The sequence below is a fragment of the Phoca vitulina genome, unplaced genomic scaffold, assembly GCF_004348235.1.
Source record: "Phoca vitulina isolate PV1807 unplaced genomic scaffold, GSC_HSeal_1.0 scaffold13, whole genome shotgun sequence".
NCBI lineage: Eukaryota > Metazoa > Chordata > Mammalia > Carnivora > Phocidae > Phoca > Phoca vitulina.
Window position 1 is genome coordinate 42,602,052 of NW_022589716.1, and position 25,084 is coordinate 42,627,135.

At 53.6% G+C, this 25,084-nt stretch overlaps 1 protein-coding gene across 1 annotated transcript in view; it reads right to left on the reverse strand.

Annotated features, from left to right (window-relative positions):
* Nucleotides 1-829: 829 nt before the first annotated feature.
* Nucleotides 830-25,084, reverse strand: part of PLXND1 (plexin D1) — a 59,141-nt gene continuing 34,886 nt past the window's right edge. The window contains exons 13-36 of the mRNA XM_032411977.1: nt 24,596-24,747; nt 23,646-23,745; nt 23,413-23,552; nt 22,424-22,591; nt 22,250-22,340; nt 21,795-22,058; nt 21,556-21,705; nt 20,603-20,717; nt 13,233-13,340; nt 13,024-13,136; nt 12,030-12,134; nt 11,367-11,497; nt 10,796-10,994; nt 9,598-9,744; nt 9,256-9,412; nt 8,353-8,456; nt 8,206-8,269; nt 7,372-7,406; nt 7,007-7,111; nt 6,331-6,494; nt 5,009-5,156; nt 3,772-3,912; nt 3,565-3,639; nt 830-3,355 (exon numbers count right to left, since the gene is read on the reverse strand). Coding sequence (XP_032267868.1) covers nt 3,239-3,355; nt 3,565-3,639; nt 3,772-3,912; nt 5,009-5,156; nt 6,331-6,494; nt 7,007-7,111; nt 7,372-7,406; nt 8,206-8,269; nt 8,353-8,456; nt 9,256-9,412; nt 9,598-9,744; nt 10,796-10,994; nt 11,367-11,497; nt 12,030-12,134; nt 13,024-13,136; nt 13,233-13,340; nt 20,603-20,717; nt 21,556-21,705; nt 21,795-22,058; nt 22,250-22,340; nt 22,424-22,591; nt 23,413-23,552; nt 23,646-23,745; nt 24,596-24,747 — 3,093 coding nt within the window. The 3' untranslated portion in view covers nt 830-3,238. The remainder of the gene's footprint in view (nt 3,356-3,564; nt 3,640-3,771; nt 3,913-5,008; nt 5,157-6,330; nt 6,495-7,006; nt 7,112-7,371; nt 7,407-8,205; nt 8,270-8,352; nt 8,457-9,255; nt 9,413-9,597; nt 9,745-10,795; nt 10,995-11,366; nt 11,498-12,029; nt 12,135-13,023; nt 13,137-13,232; nt 13,341-20,602; nt 20,718-21,555; nt 21,706-21,794; nt 22,059-22,249; nt 22,341-22,423; nt 22,592-23,412; nt 23,553-23,645; nt 23,746-24,595; nt 24,748-25,084) is intronic.

Genomic DNA, 25,084 nt, shown 5'->3' on the forward strand with positions numbered 1-25,084 from the left:
ATGAGCCTATAGTTTGGGGTGGACGCAGCCTGGTGACTCCACGGTGACAATTTCCTGGGGTGAGGACTCAGCCTGGGCAGAAGCCTGCTGAGAGGAAGTCCTGTTGAGGGGTGACAGCTGAGCCAGGGAGGGGTGGAGAAGGACGGGGTGAACTAGAAGGGAGGTGGAGGGAAACTGGAAGGGACTTGGGAAAGGGGGCAGAAGGGGCACAAAGGGAAACCGACACAGGCCAGCGTGGAGCATCAGACAGTTCCTTCCTGCCCCTGCTCCTTCAGCCCTGCCCGCACTTCCTCGAATCCTGCATGAGGCTTCTTCTAGCTGTGCTGCTGTCCTCCCTGGGGCGTCTGTGGTGTGGCCGCCAGCAGGCCCCCAAGGGTACTGTGAGCAGACGGGAGGGGCTGGGCTGGCACTTCCCGTGGAGAGGGTCTGGCTGTGCCTCTCCTTTCACGGTTGGGCAGGGGGTTGTGGGAGGCGCCCGGCCAGGCTCTGGGACGGCACCCCTGGGCCTCGCACCCCCACAAGCTAGGGGCAGGTGAGTACCCCTGGCCTAGCAGAGGCCGGACAGCATCCAGCACTCATGAGACACGGCCGAGTCTCCTCCCCGCTTGAGGACATTGCGCCGAAGTGTCCATGACCTCCCATGACCTTCAGACAGCGAAGGGACGCCTGTCGCTGCAAGTCGAGTCTTCAGGGCCCCAGATAAGAACTGTGGGTGACTCACAGAAGTCTCCCACCTTCTGTGTTGAGAAATGACCCCAGAAACTAGAGTTTTCCGCCATATGCCAATGTGTTACTAAACCTCAAGAAGGAACTGCATGTTCAGCAGGCATCACAACAGGCTGCAGAATATTTAATGCCAACAGAAAGATGTCACTGACATTGTCGCACGGGGAAAAGGCAGGTTACAGAATGGTGAGTACACCCTGGTCCCGCATTTACTCAGCCCCCGACGCAGGCGGGCACACGATCTGGACCGGCATTCTCTGGGACACGAACCATGGGTGGGTTAGGGTGGCTTTGATTTCCTGACATTTCTGCAGGAAATGTGTATTCATTCTAAAATCACACCAAAAAAAAAAAAATCCCTATCAAATGTGTCAATAACTTAAATTAGAAAATCTGCTGCTTAATGAAAAGGAATCAGTGCTCAGAATAGAAAATTTGAAAAGATAAAGAATCTGTCTCCACCCAGGAGCCCCTACAGGAAAAGGCTATTTTTAAAGCTAAAACTTGTTTATTTTTCTTTTCTCACTTCTCTGTTCTCATTAATTCTAGAACTGGTATTTGTGGGATTTTGTTTTAAATTGTACGAATTTTTCTGTCCTAGTTTGTATTCTTGATAAATGGGTGCTTCATTTTTTTCCCCATTATGATGGAAAAATGATTGAGTTGCTTCTAATTTGGAGCCAGTTCTCTAATGACCTTTTCTTTGGGGGGACAGCGATGAACCTCACCCCCAGCTCAAGCCCAGAGCCCGCTGGCTGGGCCGGGGGTTCTGTGGTAGTGCTGACCCCAACTAAGGTTGACCATCCTGAGGAGTGGACTGCCCAGCTGGGAACAGTCCAGGGTTACACTGGCCTTGGGGAAACTGCGTATTTCCTCACATGAAAAAATGGGGTTTTCAAGATTGATGAGAAATTCAGGGGGCATGTGTAAACATCAGTTCTCTTCCTAGGGCTGTCACCTTGACCTCCCCACACCTTTGGGTGCCACTGTGGAGACTGCATGGAGGAAGCACAAAATGGAGGAATGAGGGGCCCCTGCAATCTGGTTTGGGTCCCCACTTTGCTGCTGCCTGGCTCTATGACCTGTGGGGATTCTTCCACCGTGCTGAGGGTCCATTTCTACAACTGTAAAATGGGCATAATGTTCCATTCCTCACAGGCCTGTTATAAAGGTAATAGGAGCAGGGCCTGCCTAGGGGTAGGTGGCACATAGCCACGATGACATCTTCCTGGAGGTCCCATGGGTGCCCTCTAAGCCCAGGGCAAGCAGACCTGGTCCCACTGAACCGTGCCGCTCCCTCCCCAGGGCTAAGTCCGGTATCTGCCCAAACCGCACGCAGGAGCGTGGCCGAGGCGGGGCTCTACACCCAGCTGCCCCTCTCCTTTCTACTACGAGCACACGTTTCCCTCCTTTGCCATCTCAGGATAAAGGCTGGAGCCCACAGCAGCTTTTCCCATCAGGCTTTTATTACAAAGAAGGTTCCAGAGCTTCCCAGCCACCCCCTCCAGCCCAGCCCCCGCGGGCTCGGAGCCAGTCCCAGTGCTGGCTGGGTCTGCTGCGGGGGGAACCGGCTCAGCCACGGAGGGTGGCTTCTGACAGGAACAGAATGGGTGATTTTTTTCAGGGCCTTGGGTTTGGGGGGGGGGGTGTCTCTGCCAGGTCTGCCTGTCCTCTGGAACAGTCCTTTCCAGTGTTGTGGTGGGAGCCCCTGGGGACCCCTCCCCGGGTCCTCTGCACAAGCGGCAGCTATTCACAGTTGGCGCGTGATAAGTTTTTTAATATATAAAAGCTTTTTAAAAAAAAAAATGGTGCTATCTTTAGAAACACTTCCAGCAAGATCAAGTAGCCCAGCTACAGCCTTGGTACGACTTAGCCCCTGTCCCCTCCCTCCAGCCCAGCAGCGCTCAGCACCTGTGCCCTGGTCCTCTGCCCACCCCCGGCTTGTGGGAGAGCACACAGAGCCTGCCCACGGGCAGTGGGCGCCGCCCACTCCACCGGCAGCCGCTGGAAACCGTGTGCCGCCACGGTCCTCTCTGGGTGACCGAAGCCGGAGAGAACATTTTGGTGGTTGAAGCAGAAACCACTCGAGGGCTGGTTCAAGGAGGCCTCCCCTCCGCCACATTGGATGAGGTAGTGTTTCTGGCTGCGGCCCGTGGGCCGGGGGCTCGTCTCTGCCGGAGGGCGCTGGGCCCTGTGGGGCAGGGCTCTCAGCAGCAGGGGCGGCGCAGAGCCGGGGGCTCCGTCCAGGCTGCGCTTGGGGGGTGGCGGGAGCCTTACCAGGGGCTGGCTGTGGCTTCCAAGTCCCCAGTCCAGAGATCAGATCTGGGGACAGGTGGGAGGGGACAGAGGGGCCCGAGGGGCCCGGGGCTGGGGGCTCCTCTGCCTGGCTCAGAGAAGCCCCTCCATGCCCCCCCCACCGCCCCCCGAAGCCAACCCTGCTCAGTCCTTTCCCAGCTGGAGTCCAAGGCACGGGGCACAAAGTGGAGTCGAGGGCGGTGCGTCTCCCCCAGGCTCAGGCCTCGCTGTAGCACTCATAGATGTTGTCCTCCATCAGAGCCACCACCTGCTCGAACTTGTGTTGCAGCTGGGTCCTCCGGGCAGTGGGGTTCGCCTCCAGCGCGGTCATGATCTGAGGGGGGAGCAAGGGGCCAGGGGGCGGGGAGACAACACTGCCTGGATTTCTACGGCTGGCAACCGGCCCCTAACGCGCAAATGTTCCGAGATGTGACTAGGTGAGCCTGAGCCTCTTCTGGGGCTTTCCTGAGCAGAGGAGGTGGACAGGGCTGAGAGGGGGGCACCGCGGGCCCCAGGGTGGGTGCCTCACATCAGGGTACCCACCTGTGTGCGATACCTCTTGGCGTATTTATAAATCTCAGCCATGGCCACATTGGTGTTGAACTCGTTCTGGTATTTCTACAAGGGAGAAGGCGGGAGGGCGGAGGGGGGTGGGGGTGGTTACACACAAACCCCCAGCTTCCCACAGCCCCTCCCGGGAAGTCAGCTCCCACCCCTGCGCCCACAAGGCCCCTCTGGAGCCAGCCGCACCCGCGACTCCTCGGCCAGGTGCGCGTTCATCTCCTGCTCGCTGAGCGGCGTCATGTCGTGGATCTGTTTGTAGTAGCGCTGCACGATCTTGCGGTACTCGGGGATCTCCTTGGCGTACAGGAGCTTGTTGGTCGGCGAGTCCTGGGCAGAGAGGAGTGGCGGGGATAAGGCGGCGGCTGGAGACCAGACCTGTTTCTGGACCAGTGCACGTCCCCACTGCCGGACAACCGGCCCCCTCGCAGCCGGCTTTGGACCAGGCGGGGGCTCTCACCCCTCCCTGTGCTGCCCTTTGGCACGGAACCCCCGCCCTACTTTCTAGGGCACTGTCAGGGGATGACCTGAAGGGGGACCCGCTTCCTTTAGGGGGAAAGGTGCACGGGCTGTGGGCCAGCTCTTTGTTGCCTGCAGGCTGTTTCGTTTAAGATCCTTGCTTAGGGTTGTGGGTCTTGGTGGCGAAGGTTGCTGGAAGCCTGATCGCTGGCTCAGTGGAACATTTCCCATTGTATGTTTCCAACACCCAAAAGCAAAACGTGCCAAGTACGCTCGCAGGACTTTGTCACAGGCATCCTGCCTGCGGAGGCCGTATGTGAGAAGTGATGGCATTCTCTCTCTCGTGGCCTCTGAAAGTCTGGGGCTGACGGCAGGGCCGGGCACCCGCCATCCTGCATGGCCGGATCTCATTAGACCATCTCACTAATGTTCGCAGCATCCACGCTCTCATGCCTCCCTGCCCCTGGCCAGGTACTTCCCTCTGCCTAGAAGGCCGTTCTCCCTCCTCTTCCCGGCTCTAAAGCCAGCCAGGTCCTCTCCCCGCAGACAGGTCTCAGGGATGTCCCTCCTGTGTGCAGCTCAGAGGTCTCGGTCGCCTGCTCCCCCCCTGCCCACTCCTTCACTCAGTGCCCACTTGGAGGGCTCTTGACCAGCAGGCCTGCTGCTGGGAGCCTGGCTGACTCTCATGACGTCGCACCTGACCACGCCGGTTTCCCACCTCGCTACTGGCTTCCCGGGGCCTGGCTCTAGGGCCGAAATGTTGGAAGGTGGTGCTGAGCACAACTGAGGCGGGTGCAGAGTTTCTGACCACTGGGGCCAGGTTCTGGGCATCTAGATGCCCCAGTTGGAAGGTCCCCGTTCATCCCATGCCCCCCAAACCGGAGCTCCTTGGGGTCCCCTCCCAGAAAGAGCCACGGGCCCCCTCTTCCCGCCCAGCCCCTGCGCAGCCGGCCCCAGAGCGGCAGACCTTGCCCAGCTGCAGGTCCGAGATGGAGCAGGCATCAATGAAAGCCTGAGCAATGACAGAGAGGCAGGCGTCGATGTGGTCCGTCTTGTCGATGTCGAAGACAAACTGGGGGTTTTTCAGGATGTTCACCCAGAACCGGAGAGGAAGGCTGTGGGATGGGGGTGATGGAGGCACTGTGAGCCCGCCCAGAGGGTCGGGCAGCAAAGGGAGGAGTCACTGAGAGGGGCTGCAGGAGGGAGGCAGCCAGGTGCCGAGGCCAGGCTGGCTTTACCCCTCCAGGCCAGAGAGGCTTCCCCCCAAGACAGAACCTCAGTGTGCTCATCCACAAAGGGGGTGGACGGCCATCCCTGCCGGGTGGGGCCGCAGAGGGGCCAAGAGCTGAGATTGCTGCATGCCTCGGGGCAGGCATTGCAGGGCCCGGCTACCTTCACGCCTGCCCCCAGCCCCCACAGAGCCTGCTGTTCTCACAGGGGAGCCTCAAGCCCGGTCCTGGTTCTCATTAGAAGAACCCCCCCAACCCCGCCCTGCCTGGCAGCACACAGCTCCTCCCTCCAGCCCTTGCCCAGCAGCAGGAAGTCCACCATTAGCCGGGGCCGCGGAGCAGCCAGAAAGGGCTGGGGGAGGGCGGGGTCTGGATTCTTGGCCTTGGCCTCAGGAGGCCAGAGAGGATTGGTAATACCCCCACCCCAGGGCCACGCAGTGACTCAGCAGCCTGAAGGGCATGGACAACTCCCCGCCACCAGAGCTCTGAGAAGCCCCTGCAACGGCACAGAAACTTCTAGGCTGTGTCACATTTCCTGAGGTTCAGGCTGAAGTTCTCAACAAGTTGTGGGGTTCTGTGACCCAGAAAGCTAAGAAAGACATGCCTTAAAGGAAGGCTACGGACTGGGTATGGGAATCAGATCACGTGGGTTTCAGCTTGGTTCTACCCCTGCGAGGGCCGCCTGACCTTGGGCAGACACTTCTCTGTGAGCCTCATTGTTCTCATCTATAAAATGGAACTGATGGTACCCACCCAAGAGGAGTGGAGGAGAGAGATGATGCTAAGGGCAAAAGTTCTATCATGCTTGCTTTTGGGTAATTCTTACAATTAAGGTGGATTCCTTTTTATCCCCCTGGTTTTACAGCTGGGAAGACTAAAGCAGAGTGAGGTGAAGTCACTTACCCACGGTCACACAGCTAGGAAGTGGCAAAACAGGGACTGAATCTGGGCAGGTGGGCTGAGAGACCAGGCTCTGAAACCCTGCACGAGTGCCGCCCACACGGGAACAATGAAGCTACGCATCCCTCCCTGCCTGCCCACACACCCTTGGCCCACCAACCTGTTGGTCTTCCAGATGTGCAGAGTGTCAGGATCGGAGATCCCCCTCTTCTCAGCCTGCTCCTCCAGGAAGTCAAAGAAGTACTTGACAGCCAGTGGGGGTTTGTCCTCACGGATGCTCAGGATGGCCTTGAACAGGTCATCCAGAAACTTCTGCAGCGTGCCCTGCAGAGGAGTGGGGTGGCTGCCGTCAGCCCAGGACCACTTGGGGAGGGTGAGTGGGCACCTCTGGTAGCCCCAGGGAGCCCAAAGTGCTTGGGCTGGTGAATGGGAAAGCCATGTACCATCAGGCTGGTCACCTAACCTCTCCGGGCCCTGGTTTTCTTGTCTGTGAAATGGGTTAGTGGAATCCTCCTCCCAGGGGTACTGTAAGGACTGATCCAGACACTGAGGCACAGAGTCGGGGAACTGGGAGGGCCGGGGTGATGACTCTGCCACATGAGCTGTGTGACCTCAGGGACAGCACTGACCCCTCTGGGCCTCTGCTGCCCTATCACGTTGGCTAATACAGAAGTTGTCTCTCAGGCACCTTTCACGGCTGTGAGCAAACCCCTCCTCAGGAGCAACGCGAAGCCCTGAGCCTCTTGCATGGGGAGCTCATCCAGCCCCACAGAAGAAGAGCTCCCCCCAACACCCTGGCATGGGCGCAGCTGATGGGGAGAAGAGGCCAGGCCCACCTTGGTGGACAGGAGGCGAGTCAGGTAGATCTCTGGTAGCACCTTCTTGCGGTGGCTCTGCCGGTGGGACTTCTTGGGCTCTGCCAGCTCGTCCGTGGGCAACACCTGGGAGGCCGGGGCAGCGGTCAGTCCAGCGCCCGGCACCATCCTGGGCCGTCCTGTGGGAGGTCCTATCCTGCGACCCACAGGTACCTGGCTCCATGGACACTTCGTGGCACATAAGGAGGAGGGACCCCTCCCTGCTCCCCAATCCCTGGCCTTTCCCAGAGCCTGGGAGTACTCTCCCCAGAGCCCCAGGGTGGCAGGAAGCCAAGTCCACACCCAGCGAGGGCGGGCACCCCCAGGGCCAGAGGCCGGGCACTTACCAGATGGAAATACTTCTCTGTGTCCAAGTCTTTCACTGTGAGAGGGAAAACACAATAAATAAACAAGAGAGAGGAGGGGGGAGAGAGAGAAACCGAAATGGAGACAGAAAAGTGGAGAGCGGCAGAGAGCGAGAGATCCAAAGCAATACCTGGAGAAAGTGAGAGTGAGAGAGACAGAAAAATGCAAACAGAGGAAGAGGGGAGAGACAGATCCAGAGAGACACATAGAAAATGAGACCGAGAGAAAAAGGCCATGAGAGAGAGATGTACACAAGGAGAAACAGAGGGACATGGGGGAGATCCCCACAGGGGGACAAGATGGCTGCCCTCACCCCCTCCACTGCCCAGCCCAGAGCTCCTGCCAGCCCAGACCTCGTAAACGGCAGGGAGAGACCCAAGATCCTGCTCCTGACCTTAGCAGGGGACCCTCTGACCAAAGGAGCCTAGGACCCCATGCCTGGCGGCTGGGCAGCTAGGCCTGGGAGCCTGAGGGTGCGGATGGGGGGTGGGATTGAGGCAGGGACCCAGCCCAAAGCCCAGATGGCCATGCCAGTCTCCCCCTCCAGCCTGGCAGCTTCCCAGACCTCTTGAAACGACATCCCGCCCTCCTGGGGCCTCTCTCTGGCTGCCCGCAGGATCCCAGCCCGAGGAGGCCTGGCGGCAGGCCCTGCCCAAGCAGTACTGGGGCAGAGGGGCCTGGCCTGGCCCTTGCCCCAACCAAGGAGACCATAGCCCAGCCCAGCCCTGCCTCTTAAAGCCTCAGTTTCCCTATTAGGGCTGCTCAGAAGGGGCCAAAGCCTGGCCTGACCCCCTCCCCTTGTCCACCGGTGCTACCTCGGCCCAGTGTGTTGTCCTTCTTGTCTGTGAGGCTCATGGCCAGGGAGGCACCTTCAGGGATCTGACAGGAGAGGAGAGGCCAAGGTCAGAGGTCAGAGGTTAGGGAGGATTCAAGTGGGGGATGGGTAGGGCTGGGGACCCCACCTTGTAGTGGGCCAGTGTGTTGAGCTTCTTGCGGCCATCTTCCACCACTGAGGTGTCATCCAGGTCCCGGAGGATATAGCTCTGCGTGCTCGAGGCGAACCACTCTGGGGGGCAGGGAACAGGGTGTCAGGGACAGGGAGCTGGCTGGAGGGGGCAGCACCAGCCTGGACCACACAGGGAGAGACCTCTGGCTCTCTCTGTGGAACCTAGGGCAAGCTGTGCCTCTCTCTGAGCCTGTATTTTTCCATGAGTAAAATGAGGAGGAGAAAAAAGATCCAGAGGAGAGGGTGGTGGTGGGCACAGAGCAGGAGGTCTGGCAGTGTCCTCATCCTTGAGGTTGTTACTTTACTATTGCTGATGAAATAAGAAAAGGTACCATCTGTGAAAAGGACAGTGAGAGTCATGGAAAGTATGTGATCCCTAGGTACTGACTCTGCCCTTCCAGGCTCTGGGTGACTCAGTGCCTACCCAACCTCATCTCATAGCCTATCCCAGCTCCTGCAGGCCAGAACCAGTGAGCTCCCTGCTCTGAACAGTCACTGTGCCCATTTATTATCACAACCTCGTGCTTGGAACAGGGCCTGTGATCATAGAACAAATGGCAGCTTTTTGGCCCAACCAGAACTCCTATGCATCCTTCAAAACCCATTCCAATTGCCCCTCCTTGAGCAAGCTTTTCCTGAATACTTTTTGCTGTTGTCTGCAGCTTGCTCACACTGCAGTACCCATCTCCCTGCCAGAATAGGAGCTCCTTCGTGATGGGCACCTTATCTAATCATCTCCATGTCCCCAGGGACACAATCAATGTACATTTCCTGAGTGAAAGGAGTATGCAACCAAGGCGGGGGACAGTTCCCACTGGAGTAGCCCAATGCTGAGGCCCGGCACCCCACCCCTGCCCACCGAGGTCAACGTCCTCCGCACGTGGCCACTGAGAGTAGGGCACATTCTTGCAGAAGGCTTCCAGAATCTTCTCTTTCACCTGTGTCAGCGTGTCTGTATCCATGGCCCGCACACTCAGCGAGTCCATGCCGCAGCCCTGGAAGGACACATTCAGGTTCTGCACGAGAGAGGAGGAGACAGTCAGCAAGCTCCTCCCATTACTACCCTGGGCCCCAGGCAGGGCAACAACCTGCCCAGGGCGGCTGGGTCATGATCAGGGTCAGGGTGCTCCGAGCATGAGGATCCCCCTCCCAGCCAGCCTGGGAGATGGTTCCCACCTGGCCGCCCAGCCGCCCGACTCACCCGGGGCTTGGCCTCAATGTTCTCCCGCAGTAGCCACTCCTCGTTGAGTGTGTAGCGGGCCTTGCCTGTGATGGCATCAATGGAGCCCTTGTTGATCTGCTGCTTGATGGCACACAGGAGCAGGAAGAATGGCTCCCCAACTGTTTCCTGGGGTGGGCACGGGGCTGTCAGGGGCTGAGGCCCAGCCTGCCTAGCCCAGCCCCCACTGCCTCGCTGCCCACCCTCCGTATTCCAGCCCCCAAGCCTTTGGCCATGCTGTGGCCCCCATCTGGAACGCTTTCCCCACCCCCCTGTACCAACACCTCCATGCTGCCTGGGTAACACCCCCACTTTGGGATCCTAGTGCCATTCTCCCCATCTCCCCCCGCCTCCTGTCCCCCACCCTCAGGGTCTCCGTGGACTCTGAGGCAGAAAACCACTGGCTGTGGGCAGGCACATTCATTTGGTCATCCCAGCAACTCTTCCCGGTATGGGATATCATCCTCACTGCTGAGGCTCAGAGAGGACAATCAACCTGCCCAGGGTCACCCAGGGGGGGAAATAGCAGAGCTAGACTTGAACCCCGGATCAGCTGGCTCCAAAGTCCGTGACTCTGCTAAGCCGCCCGGGGTGAGTTTAGGTGGAACCAGAACACAGGATGTGGTCTCAATTCCCAGGTTGGTGAGTGGAGAGCATCTTGGGCCAGGCTGGGCCTCATACCCCTGCCCTCCTACTAAGCCCTCAGACCTGAGCTTAGGGCTTCCTCCAGGAAGCCACCTTGAACCCTCCAGCCGGGTCCAAGGCCTCAGCGCTTGAGCGCCACTCTGTGGCCTTTATTGCTCTGTATTTTAATTGTTATTTCTGCATCTGTCTCCTCTAAGCCCGGGGGAGTCTTAAGGGCTAGGACTGGGCCTGATTTATCCCTGAACCCAGAGCCGGGCCCAAAGGCACACAAGGGGAGGGGGGGTTGATGAATAAGAAAACTATCTGGAACAAAGCCCCTGGAGAGTGCTTTGAGCCCTTGCGGGAAGCCAGGCCTTCCCTGCGCTGTATAATGGACCGTAGAGGCCTGTCCCTGCTCCCTGAGCCCCTTTCCTCATCTGCACAAAGGGCCTGAGGACCCCTCCGGACGGAGCTGGCATGAGGAGGAAACCAAGTCAGATACATGACGCTCGCCCTAGGGAAGGCTTGGCAGGGGGCGGGCTCGGCCCCGCCTCACCCGCAGACAGCTGTACATGCAGATGGACATCCAGTTGGTGAGCATCTTCTCAACCACGGACTCCGTGCGCCGCAGCATGAGCTTTGGGTTCTTGGCGGCCGAGGCGTCGATGAGGTCCACCAGCAGCTCCTTCATGATGCCCGTGTAGTACTCCAGCTTGCCGTGGAGCGCGATGGTCAGCAGGGAGGCCAGGCTGCACCTGCGGGGGGCGCGGGGCATCAGCACCGGGCCCGGGATCTGCAGCGTGTGTGGTGTGGGGCTCCGGCGCTGCCTCATGGACCTGGCGGCCCCAGGTATGTCTGTGTGGGTGAACGCAGCTCACACCCACCCGGAGAAAGGGCCACCTTCTCTAACAGCCACAGCAACCACCGTGCCTGTGGGCTCCTATCTTGGGCAGCCAGGCCCAGGAAAGGGAGGCATGTGAGGACCCGGTCCTGGGTGGATGCCTACTGCCCAGCAGGCAAGGCGATTTGCAAACTGTCCCGGGCTTGGGTCTGGCCAGGCCAAGCCAGGACAGGCTGTGTGGCCTCCAGCGGGCCCCTGTCCCTCTCCCAGAGCCTCGCAGCCTGACCTGTCACGCACTGCAAAGTCTTTCTGCTGCTCCAGCGCATGCACGAAGACAATGAGGAAGTGCTTGTTGTTGAGCAACGAGGAGAACAGGCTGATCCCCTCTTCCATGTTGGGCCGGCAGCTCTCCGGGATCTGCGGAAGCAATCGGTGCTGTCCACAGGGGTCTGGCGCCTCTGCCTGGCCTCGGAGTCAGCACTTACAATGCCCTGAATGGCTCTTTGAATGCCTCCTGGAATGGGAAGCTCACCACCTTTTCATGACAGATGTCTCTTACCTCCCCATGATTGGGAATAATGGCTCAGTTGAGTTGAAAAGGGGGGCTCAGAGAAGGTCAAGGGTGCCTGGAGGTAACCCAGAGTCCCCGTGCCTAGGACCCTCTTGCTTTCCATTCTCTAGGCAGCAGTGGAGTGGGATGTCCAGAAAGGCCCAATCCTCTCCGCTCGCCACCTGGCTTGGGGTCAGCACTTCTAACACCCTGAATGGTGTTATACCTTGAATGCCTCCTGGGATGGAGGACTCAGTGTCTTCCAGTGACTGACTCCTCCCAACTCCCCGTGATTAGGATCAATGGATCAGATGAACAGGAAAGTGAGGCCCAGAGAGGGGCGGGGTGCCTCTGAGGCAGCCCTGTGTGTATATGCACGCACGTGCATGGGGTACTCACCTTCCACTCTCCCAGCAGTGGGTGGGTCTCCTGCACCGTGGAGCTGCCCTGGGCATTGAGGGTCTGGGAGGGCAGTACATAACGTTCTTCATAGAGGGAGGAGCACTGTAGGGGTAGACCACCCCCCAGCATCTCAGCAGGGCTGCAGTCTCCCCTGACTGGCATGCAAGGGCCGCTCAACAAATGCAAAGGGTTACCTTGTAAAGGAAGAAGGGGCAACAGGCCATGCCCAGGGGCCTTAGGAATCCAGAGAAGCAGGGAGGGCTGGCCCAAGGGGCTTCGTGGGGGAAAAGGAAGGAGCAGAACCTCATGATGCAAGGTGTGCAATGCAAGAGGGCATGAGGCTTAAGAGGAAGCAAAAGAAGCTGAGCACGGAGTGGGAGAAAGAGCAGAGAGGCCAGCAAGGACCACGGTATGGCCTTGTTAGGGCAGCTGCATGGTGAGCAGTGTGGAGAGGGCAAGAGGCAGGTCACTGGCCACCAGCATAAATGCTCTGGCCAGGCAGGGAAGGCGGGGACAAGGAGGTAGCCCCTGGAACACAAAGAGGGGTGGGAGGCTTGAGGCAGAGTCCAGAGGGCAGGAGAAGGGAATGTAGAGACCAAAAGCCTGGCTGGGAAGGGACCCAGTGCTGAGAGAGGTAGGTGGGGCACCGGGGGCCTAGGGGAGCCTGGGCCACCCCTGCTCGCCCCCTCAGTGAAAGGACAGGCAGGCCCTACACCTCAGGAGGAGAGTGGGGCTAGTAGCTGGCTTCCATATGGACAATCAAACATCAAATGAGTAGAGAAGAAAAGTGAGGGGAAAAACTGGGCCCCCTCCCTTGGCAGGTGAGGGCAGGTGGGCAAGGCTGCTGTGAGCGTGCATGCAGGTTATGCACTGCTCAAGGGGACCACGTGGCACCACGTTTTCCCATCTGCTTAAAAATGCCCTCTAGGTTGGCATGGCTCAGAAAGAGATTGAGGAGCCCCTGAGGTGGCTGGCAAGGGCGCGGGCTGACCTTAGGGAAGAAGGTGCGGGTCACAAAGTGCTTATACTCCAGGAAGGGGATGCCCTGGCTGCGGTTCAGCTCCTTGGTCAGATCAGTCATGTCCGTCTGCAGCTCGGCAAAGCCTGGTGGATTGGCAGGGAGCTGGGAGTAGCTCTGGAACCCATTGCCCAGTCGGCAAAGCCAAGGTCCACAGCCCCGCCTGGGCCGCACCCCGCTACCTTTCCGGATTTCCTCTCGGATCTGAGATTCCATCTCCTCCATCTGCAGCAGAGTCTTCTGCCAGTAGCGCTCCGCACGGCGGCTCTTAGTGCAGAAGACGAACAGGGCTGCGGGCAGCAGAGAGACAGGTCAGGCCTGGAAAGCCCTTCGGAAAACACTGGTTGACACGTGCAGTGCACAGGGCCCGGGCCTGGAGGGACAGGTCCTGCTGGCTTCCTCTCCACCTCCTCTGGGCGGGGTGTGGAAGGCGGACGGGTGCCCTCAGCCTGCAGTCCTCCCCTCCTACCGGAGAAAGGGTTGGGGAACACCCAGGAAAATAATCCTGACGTCCCATTCTTATAAAAAGAAGTACGTGTGTTTTAAAATAGCGGTAAACATTATAAAATAAAGATAGTGGGTCAAATACTTATAAAGCAAGTATAAAGGGTAAGACAAAGGTAGTAAAATTAATTAAAATATGATAATTAGTTAAGATACATAAAATCAACATGTAAAATGTGATCATCAAAAATATAAAATCCTGGGGGGATGTGCCTGGGTCTTGGTTTAAGCGTCCGACTCTTGGTTTCGGCTCAGGTCATGATCTCAGGGTCGTGAGATTGAGCCCCATATCGGGCTCCGTGCTCATTGAGGAGTCTGCTTGAGATCCTCTCTCTCCCTCTGCCTTTCCTGCTCTCTTTCTCTAAAATAAATAAATAAATCTTAAAATATATATATATTTTATTTATATATATATAAAATGGGGGAGTAAAAACATAAAGCTCTGGAATGTGTTCAAAATTAACTTACTATCAGCTTAAAAGAGACTATTATATACATAAGATATTATATGTGAACCTCACGGTAACCACAAAGAAAAAACATATAAAATACACAAAAGAAAAAAAAAATCTAAACATACCACTAAAGAAAACTATCAAACCACAGGGAAGAGAGAGAAGAAGAAAGGAACAGAGAGAAACTACTAAAACAGCCAGAAAACAATTAATGAAAAGACAGTAAGTACACACCTATCAATAATTACTTTAAATATAAATGGACTGATTTCTCCCATCAAAAGACATAGGGTGGATGAGTGGATTAAAAAAAAAAAACAAAAAACCCATCTATAGGCTGCCTACAAGAGACTCACTTCATATCTAAGGACACGCACAGACTGAAAGTAAGGGTGGAAAAACATGTTTCATATAAATGGAAATGAAAAAAAAGCTGGGGTAGCAATACTTACATCAGACAAAATAGACTTTAAAATAAAGACTGTAATAAAAGACAAAGAAGGACACTACATAATGATAAAGGGGTCAATCTGATAAGAGAATTATAACATTTGTAAAGATCAATGCACTGAACATACCTAAACATACAAGGCAAATATTAACAGGCCTAAAGGGAGAAATAGACAGCAACACAATAAGAGTAGGGGACTTTAACACCCCACTTACATCAATGGATAGATCACCCAGACAGAAAATCAATATGGAAACATCATCCTTAAATGACACATTGGACCAGATGAACTTAACAGATACATACAGAACATTCCATCCAAAACCAGCAAAATGCACATTCTTTTCAAGTGCACATGGAACATTCTCCAGGATACGTCACACATTAGGCCACAAAACAAGCCTCAATAAATTTAAGAAAACGAAGTAATATCAAACATTTTTTCTGACCACAACAGTATGAAACTAGAAATTAATTACAAGAAGAAAATGGGAAAAGGCACAAACATGTAGAGACTAAACAACATGCTACTGAACAACCAATGGGTAAATGCAGAAGTCAAAGAGGAAATAAAAAAATACATTGAGACAAATGAAAAAAAAAAAACCACAGTCCAAAATCTTTGGGACACAGCAAAAACCATTCTAAGAGGGAAGTTCACAGTGATACCTCAGGAAACAAGAAAAGTCTCAAATGATCTAACTTTAAAGGAAGTAGAAAAAGAAGAACAAAACTCAAAGTTAGGAGAAGGAAGGAAATAAAGATCAGAGCGGAAATAAATGAAATACACTAAAAAGTAATAGAAAAGATCAACAAAACCAAGAGCTGGTTCTTTGAAAAGAAACAAAATCGACAAACCTTTATCCAGACTCATCAAGACAAAAAAGAGGACTAAATTAAATCAGAAATGAAAATAGAGAAATTATAACCGATACCACAGAAATACAAAAGACAAGAATACTATACAGTCATATACCAACAAATTAGACAATTTGGAATAAATGGGCAAATTCCTAGAAATATACAATCTTCTAAGACTGAATCATGAAATAGGAAATCTGAATACACTGACTGCTAGTAATGAAATTAAATCAGTAATCAAAAAAGTCCCCTAAAACAAAAGTCCAGGTCCAAATGGCTTCACTGGTGAATTCTATCAAACATTTAAAGAAGAGTTAAGGGGCGCCTGGGTGGCTCAGTCGTTAAGCAACTGCCTTCGGCTCAGGTCATGGTCCCAGGGTCCTGGGATCGAGCCCCACATCAGGCTCCCTGCTCAGCGGGAAGCCTGCTTCTCCCTCTCCCTCTCCCTCTCCCCCTGCTTGTGTTCCCTCTCTCGCTGTGTGTCTCTCTCTCTGTCAAATAAATAAATAAAATCTTAAAAAAAAAATAAAGAAAGAAGAGTTAATACCTATCCTCTTGACATAACCCCAAAAATTAAAGAGGAAGGAACATTTCCAAACTCATTTATGAAGCCAGCATTACTCTCATACTAAAACCAGGCAGAGACACTACAAAAAAAAAAGAGAAAAATATCACTGATGAACAAAGGTGCAAAAATCTGCAAAAAAATATTACCAAACCAAATTCAACAATACATTAGAAGGATCATACACCATGACCAAGTAGGATTCATTGCAGGGACAAAAGGATGGTTTGACATCCACAAATCACACAACGTGATACACCACATTAACATAAAATTGAAGGCTAAAAATCATATGATCATCTAAATAGATGCAGAAAAAGAATTTGACAAAATTCAATATCTATCTATGATAAAAACTCTCAACAAAGTAGGTATATAGAGGGAATGTACCTCAACACAATAAAGGCCATATAGGATGGATCACAGCTAATATCAAACTCAATGATGTAAAACTGAAAGTGTTTCCTCTAAGATCAGGAAGGATGCCCATTCTCACCAATCTTGATCAACATAGCATTTAGAAGTCGTAGCCACAGCAATTAGGCAAGAAAAAGAAATAAAAGGCATCCAAATTGGAAAAGAAGAAGTAAAACTGTCACTGTTTGCAGGTGATATAATATATGCAGAAAACCCTAAAGACTCCACCAAAAAACTATTACAACTACTAAACAAATTCAGTCAAGTCGCAGGGTACAATATTAACACACAGAAATCTACTGTTTCTATACACTAATAAAGAACTATTCAGAAAGAGACATAAAACAATATCATTTACAATTGCATCAAAAAGAATAAAATACCTAGGAATAAATTTAATCAAGGAGGTAAAAAACGTGTACTCTGAAAACTAAAAGACATTGATGAGAAAAATTGAAGATGAAACAAAAAAATGGGAAGTTATACCCTGCTCCTACATTAGAAGAATTATTGTTAAAATGCCCATACTGCCCAAAGCAATCTATATATATGTGCTGCCGAAGTGAGCACCCAAAGCAATCTACAGATTCAATGCAATCTCTATCAAAATACCAGTGGCATTTTTCACAGAACTAGAATAAGTAATCCTAAAATGTAAATGGAACCACAAAAGACCCCAAATAGCCAAAGCAATCTTGAGAAAGAAGAACAAAGCAGGAGGTATCATGGTCCCAGATTTCAAACTATATCACAAAGCTATTATAATCAAAACAGTATGGTACTGGCACAAAACCAGGCACAGAGATCAATGGACCAGAATAGAGTCTATAAATAAACTCATACTTACATGGCCAATTAATCTTCAACAAAGGAAGCAAGAATACACAAGGGGGAAAAGACAGTTTCTTCAATAAATTTGTTGGGAAATCTGGACAGCCACATGCAAAAGAATGAAATTAGACCACTTTCTTACACCATATACAAAAATAAAGTCAAAATGAATTAAAGACTTAAATGGGAGGCTTGAAACCATAAAACTTTTAGAAGAAAACATAGGCAGTAAGCTTTTGGACATCGGTCTTAGCAGTATTTTTTTTGGATCTGTCTCCTCAGGCAAGTGCAGCAGAAGCAAAAATAAACAAATGGAGTACATCAAACTAAAAAGCTTTTGGATGGCAAAGGAAACCATCCACGAAACAAAAAGGCAACCTACTAAATAAATGGAAGACAATACTGGCAAACAATATATCCAATAAAACGTTGATATCCAAAATATATAGACTCATACAACTAAAAAACAATCAATCTGATTAACAAATGGGCAGAGGACCTAAATAGACATTTTTCCAAAGAAGACAGGCAGATGGACAACAGACACATGAAAAGATGCTCATCATCACTAATCATCAGGGAAATGCAAATCACAACCACAATGGGATATCACTTCACACCTGTCAGAATGGCTGGTATCAAAATGACAAGAAATAACAAGTGTTGCTGAGGCTGTGGAGAAAAAGGAACCCTGGTAAACTGTTGGTGGGCACGTAAATCAATGTAGCCATCATACTGTGGAAAACAGTATGGAGGTTCCTCAAAGATTAAAAACGCAACTGTCCTAGGACCCAGCAATTCCACTTCTGGGTACTTAATTGAAGAAAATGAAATAACTAATTCAAAAAGATACATGCATCTATATGTTCACTGCAGCATTATTTATAATAGCCAAGACATGTAAGCAACCCAAGTGTCCACGGATAGATGAATGGATAAAGAAGATGCGGTGTATAGATACAATGAAATGTTACTCAGCCTTGAAAAAGAATGAAATCTGGCCATTTGTGACAACATGGAAGGACCTAGAGGGTATTATGCTATGAAGTCAGACAGAAAGACAAATGCTATGTGATTTCACTTACATGTGAAATCTAAAAAAACAAAACAGAAACAGACTCATAGATACAGAGAACAATCTGGTGGTTGACAGAGGGGGGCTGTGGGGGATTGGATGAAATAGGTAAAGGGAATTAAGAGGTATAAACTTCCACTTATAAAATAAATAAGCCTCGGGGACCTAATGTACAACATAGGGAATATAGTCAATAACATTGCAGTATCTTTGTAAGGTGACAGAAGGTAACTGTATAAAAATATTGAATCACTATGTTGTGCACCTGAAACTAATATAATACTGTATGTCAATTATAATTCAATACAAAAATAGGGGTAAACAGTGACTTTCCCTGGTTGAGAGAATTATGGGTGATTTTTGTTCTCTTTCTGTTTTTTATCAGTTTCAATTATTTCCACAATGACCAGGTGTTAACTTGTGAAACATTTAAAAGATCAAAAAATTATGAAACATTTAAGGGGCGCCTGGGTGGCTCAGTCGGTTAAGCGGCTGCCTTCGGCTCAGGTCATGATCCCAGGGTCCTGGGATCGAGTCCCGCATCGGGCTCCTTCCTCAGCAGGGAGCCTGCTTCTCCCTCTCCCTCTGCCTGCCACTCCACCTGCTTGTGCTCTCCCTCTCTCTATCTCTGTCAAATAAATAAAATCTTTAAAAAAAAAAAAAAAAAAAAGATTACACAGCAGGGGAACCCTCTTACACTGTCAGTGGGAATGCAAATTGGTACAGCCACTTTGGAAAACAGTGTGGAGGTTCCTCAAAAAATTAAAAATAGAGCTACCCTATGACCCAGCAATTGCACTACTGGGTATTTACCCCAAAGACACAGATGTAGTGAAAAGAAGGGCCATATGCATCCCAGTGTTCATAGCAGCAATGTCCGCAATAGCCAAACTGTGGAAAGAGCTGAGATGCCCTTCAACAGATGAATGGATAAAGACAATGTGGTCCATATATACAATGGAATATTACTCAGCCATCAGAAAGGATGAATACCCAACTTTTACATCAACATGGATGGGACTGGAGATCACGCTAAGTGAAATAAGTCAAGCAGAGAAAGTCAATTATCATATGGTTTCACTTATTTGTGGAACATAAGGAATAGCATGGAGGACATAAGAAGGAAGGGAAAAATGAAGGGAGGGAAATCGGAGGGGGACACGAACCATGAGAGACTATGGACTCTCAGAAACAAACTGAGGGTTCTAGAGGGGAGGGGGGTGAGGGGATGGGTTAGCCTGGTGATGGGTATTAAGGAGGGCATGTTCTGCATGGAGCACTGGGTATTATACACAAACAATGAATCGTGGAACACTACATCAAAAACTAATGTTGTAATGTATGGTGACTAACATAATAAAATAAAATAAAAATATATTTTAAAAAAAGATTACACAGCAATATTACATCATAATCCCTTTCTGGGGTGGGGAATGGGGAAATCTCACACACACACACACACACACACACACACACACACACACACACACACATGCAGCCGACCTTTGAACAACTGGGTTTAAACTGTGTGGGTCCATTTGGATGCAGATTTTTAAAAAATAAATACAGTAAGAACCGTAAATGTATTTTTTCTTCCTTCTGATTTTCTTTTTTTTTTTTTAAGATTATTTTATTTATTTGAGAGAGGGAGAGAGAGCGCATGTGCAGGAGCAGGGGGGGAAGAGCGGCAGGCAGAGGGAGAAGCAGGCTCCCCACTGAGCAGGGAGCCCGATGCGGGGCTCGATCCCAGGACCCTGAGACCATGACTTGAGCTGAAGGCAGACGCTTAATGACTGAGCCACCCAGGTGCCCCTCTTCTTTATGATTTCTTTGATGACACTTTCTTTTCTCTAGCTTACTTTATTGTAAGAATGCAGTATGTAATACATATAACATATAAAATATGCGTTGAGTGTTTAGTTATCAGTACTTAAGTTTTGGGGGAATCAAAACTTATCTGTGGACTTCTGACTGTGCGGGGGTCAGTGCCCCTAACCCCCACGTTGTTCAAGAATCAACTGTATCACTTTCATAACCACTATTTTAAGAGTGGGGTAGCCTACCAAATATGTAGGTTAATCTTCCCTGAACAACCCTCTTTTAAGTTCCCTCAGTAGCTCCTTATTACCTAGAGGACAAGGTTCCAAGTTCCTCTGCCAAGCACCCAGGGCCCACAGCCCAGACTCGGTGTGCCCCCCAGCCTCTATCTCCCTCCGCCCACGTGAGCCGGAGCCAGGGCACAGCTGTCAGTGAGTGACCCACCACCAGGCCTTTGCTCAAGTTTGTGTCCCCAGCCCATCGTGCCTTTTCTCCTATCTGCCGCTGTGCAGAGGGGCTGGGACAAGGCGGGACAGGGCCACCCTCCCAGGCGTCAGGAGGGAAGGGCTCCTTACCAACCACAGAGAGCAGAAGCAGGACACTGCAGATGACGATGGACACAATGATGGCCGTCTCACTGCCCCCCAGCTGCAGTGTGGCGATGGTCTGGTTGAAGTTCCCTACCTGGATCTGTGTGGAGGTGGGTAGAGGGAGCTGTAGCTTCCCTGGCCTTGTGCATTGGCTCCTCTCCTCACTGGCTGTGGGGTCCTGGGCAAGCCCCCTAACCTCTTTGAACCTCAGATGCCATGTCCATAACACAGATAACCATGCCCACCTCCTGGGGATGCCGTGAGGGCTAAATGAGAGGATGCTGGGCAAGGCCGGCCCGAGAGGGGACACTCAGTACAGGGGGTGCTGTTTACTATTACAGCCTGGGAGGAGCCGTGGAGGAGCCAGAGGGCCTAGCTGCTGTCGCCAAGCACCTGGAGGGCTGTTCAAGGAGCCGGGGAGCAGGCAGAGTCTGAGGATTCAGAGGGCACAACTGGGACCGGGGTGTGGGTGAAAGGGAGTTTTCCCAGTCAGAGCCGTCCTGGGCAGCATGAGCTGCCTGGGAGGGAGGGAGCTCCCCACCCCAGGAGGCATGCAAGCAGGTACAGCATAGAAAAGGTCCCACTTCTGGGCCCTCTCTGCCCTCCCCCGGTTTCCCTCCCCTCTGTGACTCTGCATGGTAACTGGCAGCCCAGCCTCTGGGGGGAGCATCAAGTGGAGCAGGGGCAACTTCTTATGGCCTCTGAAAGTCCAGCCCCATCAGGCCTATCCGGGCCGATCATTGACCTGAAGCAGGTCACTAAGTTCTTGGGCCTCATCTGTCAAGTGGGGATGTAAAGCTCTGCTTTGCTCCCCTTGCCTCATCCACTGAGCACCAAAATGCTTAGCTCTGACATGCGGGGAAGGGGTAGACACTCAAGCAGATGGGGCAGGGCTGGCGGCCAGGGCCGCCTCCACCTGGGGCGCCCCGTTCACTCACCGTGATGGGCAACTGCCCCTCGGCTGTGCCCAGGGACTCGTTGACCGAGCAGTGGATGACTCTATCCGAGACAATCTGGATGTCACAAGCCACTTGGCCTATCTTGATCCGGTACTCATGGCTCTGGAGCCCCAGGCTGTCCTGCTCCTTCTGCGGGAGCAGAGTGGGGGTGCTCACGGAGGTCCATGGCAGAACCCGGCCCCACTCACGCCCCCGCCCCGGCACCTGCTGGCACTCACATGGATGACCAGGGTGAGCGGCTCCCCGGGGTGGTGCTTGATCCACTTCTCCCTCTTGGCCGTGGAGAACTGTGGGTCAGGGAGGTAGTCCAGGCGGAACCTGCCGCCCCGCCGCGCCTCCTCGGGGTCCAGCAGCTCCTCGGCCACCGCTACCTCGTCAGCGTAGGCCCGCCCGTTGATGAAGAAGTCCACCGGTGCCGATGCATTGCTCAGAGCCCCCGGGGATGGGCAGGTGATGAGGGTGGAGTTGAGAACCTTGCAGAGCTGGTAGGGGAGGGCCAGGGCCAAGGTTAGGGATGGGCAGACAGACATGGAGAAATGGGGAAGAGATGATTGAGGTTTCAGGAGACAGAGAGAGAGAGAGAGGCAGAGATAGGGGAGATGCAGCAGAGTGAGGCTTGGTCAATCAGGGCCACGGGCTGCTCCCCACCCGCCTTGGCCCCTTGCCCCCTCACCGTGGGCTCCCGGCCGATGTGGTGCACGGCCATGGACACATTCTGCACCATGTGGAAACGCTCGCCAGCCACCGTGATGGTCCTGCCGCCACTGCAGGAGACGGCAAGCCACGTCAGGCCACCCGCAGCCCCGGAGAGCCAGCTCAGCCCGGGGGGCAGGGTGCGGGGTCTCACCTGACGGGGCTGCGGCGGGGACTGATGGCCGTGATGACCGGGTTCTGCATGTACTGGAAGGTGAGGTTGCCGCGCACGCAGCCCCGGCGCTCAAAGCGCACGCACACAGACACGGGGGCCGGCAGGGCGCCCTCAGGCACCGTGCACGCGATGCTGGTGTCCGTGCGCCTGCGGAAGGGCGGTGGCATCGTGAGCACAGCCCCCACCTCCCCCTGGTTGCCCCTGCCTGCCCCCTCGCCCAGGGCGCAAGCCCGTGCACTTGGCCTGGCTTCCAGGCCTCCTCGACGGGCCCCAGCCTGGGCTTCTGGCCCCTTGCACAGAAACCTGTTGTTTCCATATTCCCGCCACCACACCTTTGCTCAGGCCGTGCTCCCCACCTTCAACCCTCCCTTCTCAGACCCTGCCGCTACTTCCCAGTTTTCTGCCCCATCCCGCATCATCCAGGAAGCCTTCCCAGAGCTCCTCTCTCAACGGCCACCCCTGCTGAGGGGTGGCTCTGAAAGCACAGACTTTCCCCCCAATCTCAGATGTTTCTATTTCCCGTGGGAGTGTCTGCTTTCCCCTGAGGGCTGAGACTGTGCTGGGCTCTTCTTGGTTTCCACAGCAATGCCCATCCTTGGGGCCTGGTACACAGTAAGTGAATAATAAAGACAGAGGCATTTCACCAAGAGGTTGTGGACCCCACCCCTGCCAGCAGACACACCTCTGGGCCAGCCGGAGGATCTCGGAATGTGCACAACCATCACCATTTTCACTGCCGCTGTCACTTATGAAGCACCTACTCTATGCCAGGCACAGAGTACTACTCGTAACTGCTATTCTTACCAGATGAGGAAACGGAGGCTCAGAGAGGGAGAGGGGTTTGGCCAAGAGGACACAGCCAGTGAAGACCCGAGTAATGCCTGGTGCAAGGATGCCCTCCACCCGTTTAGCCCCCAGCCGTCCAGTTGCCCTGGGCTGGGAAGGGTGGCCCAGGCCCCGGGGCTTACACGAGCTCTGTGCAGGGCTCCGTGTTGTTCACCAGGACTTGGAGCTCGGAGCCCACATGGAGGTCGCTCCCGTGGATTGTGATCCTGGTGCCCCCGGCCTTGGGGCCCTTGTCAGGCTCCAGGAATTGGACCAGGGGCAGCTGTGGGGAGGAAGACAGGTGGTCAGGCTTCAGGCTATCCCCCAGGTGTGGGCCTGGTGGGGTGGGCAGGAAGGTGGGCGTGGCCTCCCTTACCACATAGGAGAAGCGCTCCCGTGACTTGCCCTCCTTAGAGGCGTTCACCGTCACCACGTCTGAGAACGCCCCTGGCGCTGGCCCTGTGGCACACACAATCCTGGGGGGAGGCAGCTCTGGTCAGCGGAGCAGCCCGAGGAGCTCAGGGGCTGGGTGTTCTCCCTTGAATAACGCCCCCCAGCACACCCTGAGGGTGTGTGAGCTCCCCACGCCTGCGCTCAGCTACCTGCCCCGCCCACTCACAGCTGGGGCGGCCACGCGGCCAGGACACCCAACAGCGTCACCCACATCAAAATACCGAAACCATTCCCTATCAGTTAGAAAACTGCCACCCTGATGCCAGGCTCTTCCCCAGGACTTTCCCACAGTTCTGCAACTATATGAAAAAGGGGCTGGATAAGACCGTCTCTTAGGACCTGAACGTTCTCCAACCATGAGAACGTTGGCCCAGGGGGTAGACTGATGGCCTTTCTGCAAGCTTGCCTTACAGCCCGCCCAGAAGGAAATCCAGCTCACTCCCTGCTTCTCTAGAGCCTCTCTGGGCCAGGCCCCACAGCTGTAGGCCCAGACCCTTGTACCACACAGGCAGCCCCATGCTTTGTTAACCGCAAGGTTTTTGTTGTTTGTTTTATTTTTTATCAGCGCAAGGCTTCTGTGGAAGTGCAGTGGTCTAGGGGCACATGGGAGGGCTTCCCGGAGCAGGAGACACTGAAATGGGAACTTGAAGGGTAAAGACGAGTGGCCACAGCAGAAAAGGGCAGGATGCACGGGGAAGGGGGGAATGGCTTGACAAGGTCCAGAAGACCCGGCAGTGGGCCATTTCTGGGGAGCAGCAGGCTGCCGAGGAGGGTGGGATGGCCGAGGGGAGAGGGCAGAACTGTGGCTGGCACTGTTGGGGGCGGGTCGCTAGAGGTCATTCAGAACCACCCCGGGCCCTGCCCACTACTCACTGCTCTGACACCGTGTATCTGTCAGCCAGGGGCTCACAGGCCACGCTGCCAATCCACACGCCATGGGCCACGTCGCTAAGCCGCCGGCCTAGGTTCCTGCCTCGGATGGTCAGCAAGGTCCCGCCGTCCAAGGGGCCACTCAGGGGCTCGATCTGCCAGGTGACAGAGGATGAATGAAGTTCTGAGGCTGGGACTTCAGCAGCTTCCCCCCCGCCCCACTACTGCACACACCCAGGAGGAGGCAGGACCACGTCCACCTGCTACTCAGGAGAAGGTTCTGGCTCTGAGAGGGTTGGGCCACTGCTCACTTGACGGGTCCCTGGGGCTGCCAGTGAGGGTGTGCATGTGGGTTACTGAGCCCACATGGGTGTGGGGATGTGAGTGTGCACGCACAAAATCAATGAAACTTGGGTGGGTGGGGTCTCCTGGGGACAATGAGGTCCGCTCCCAGTGGCCACGTCTGACCACATGATCCTGCACCCCAGAGCT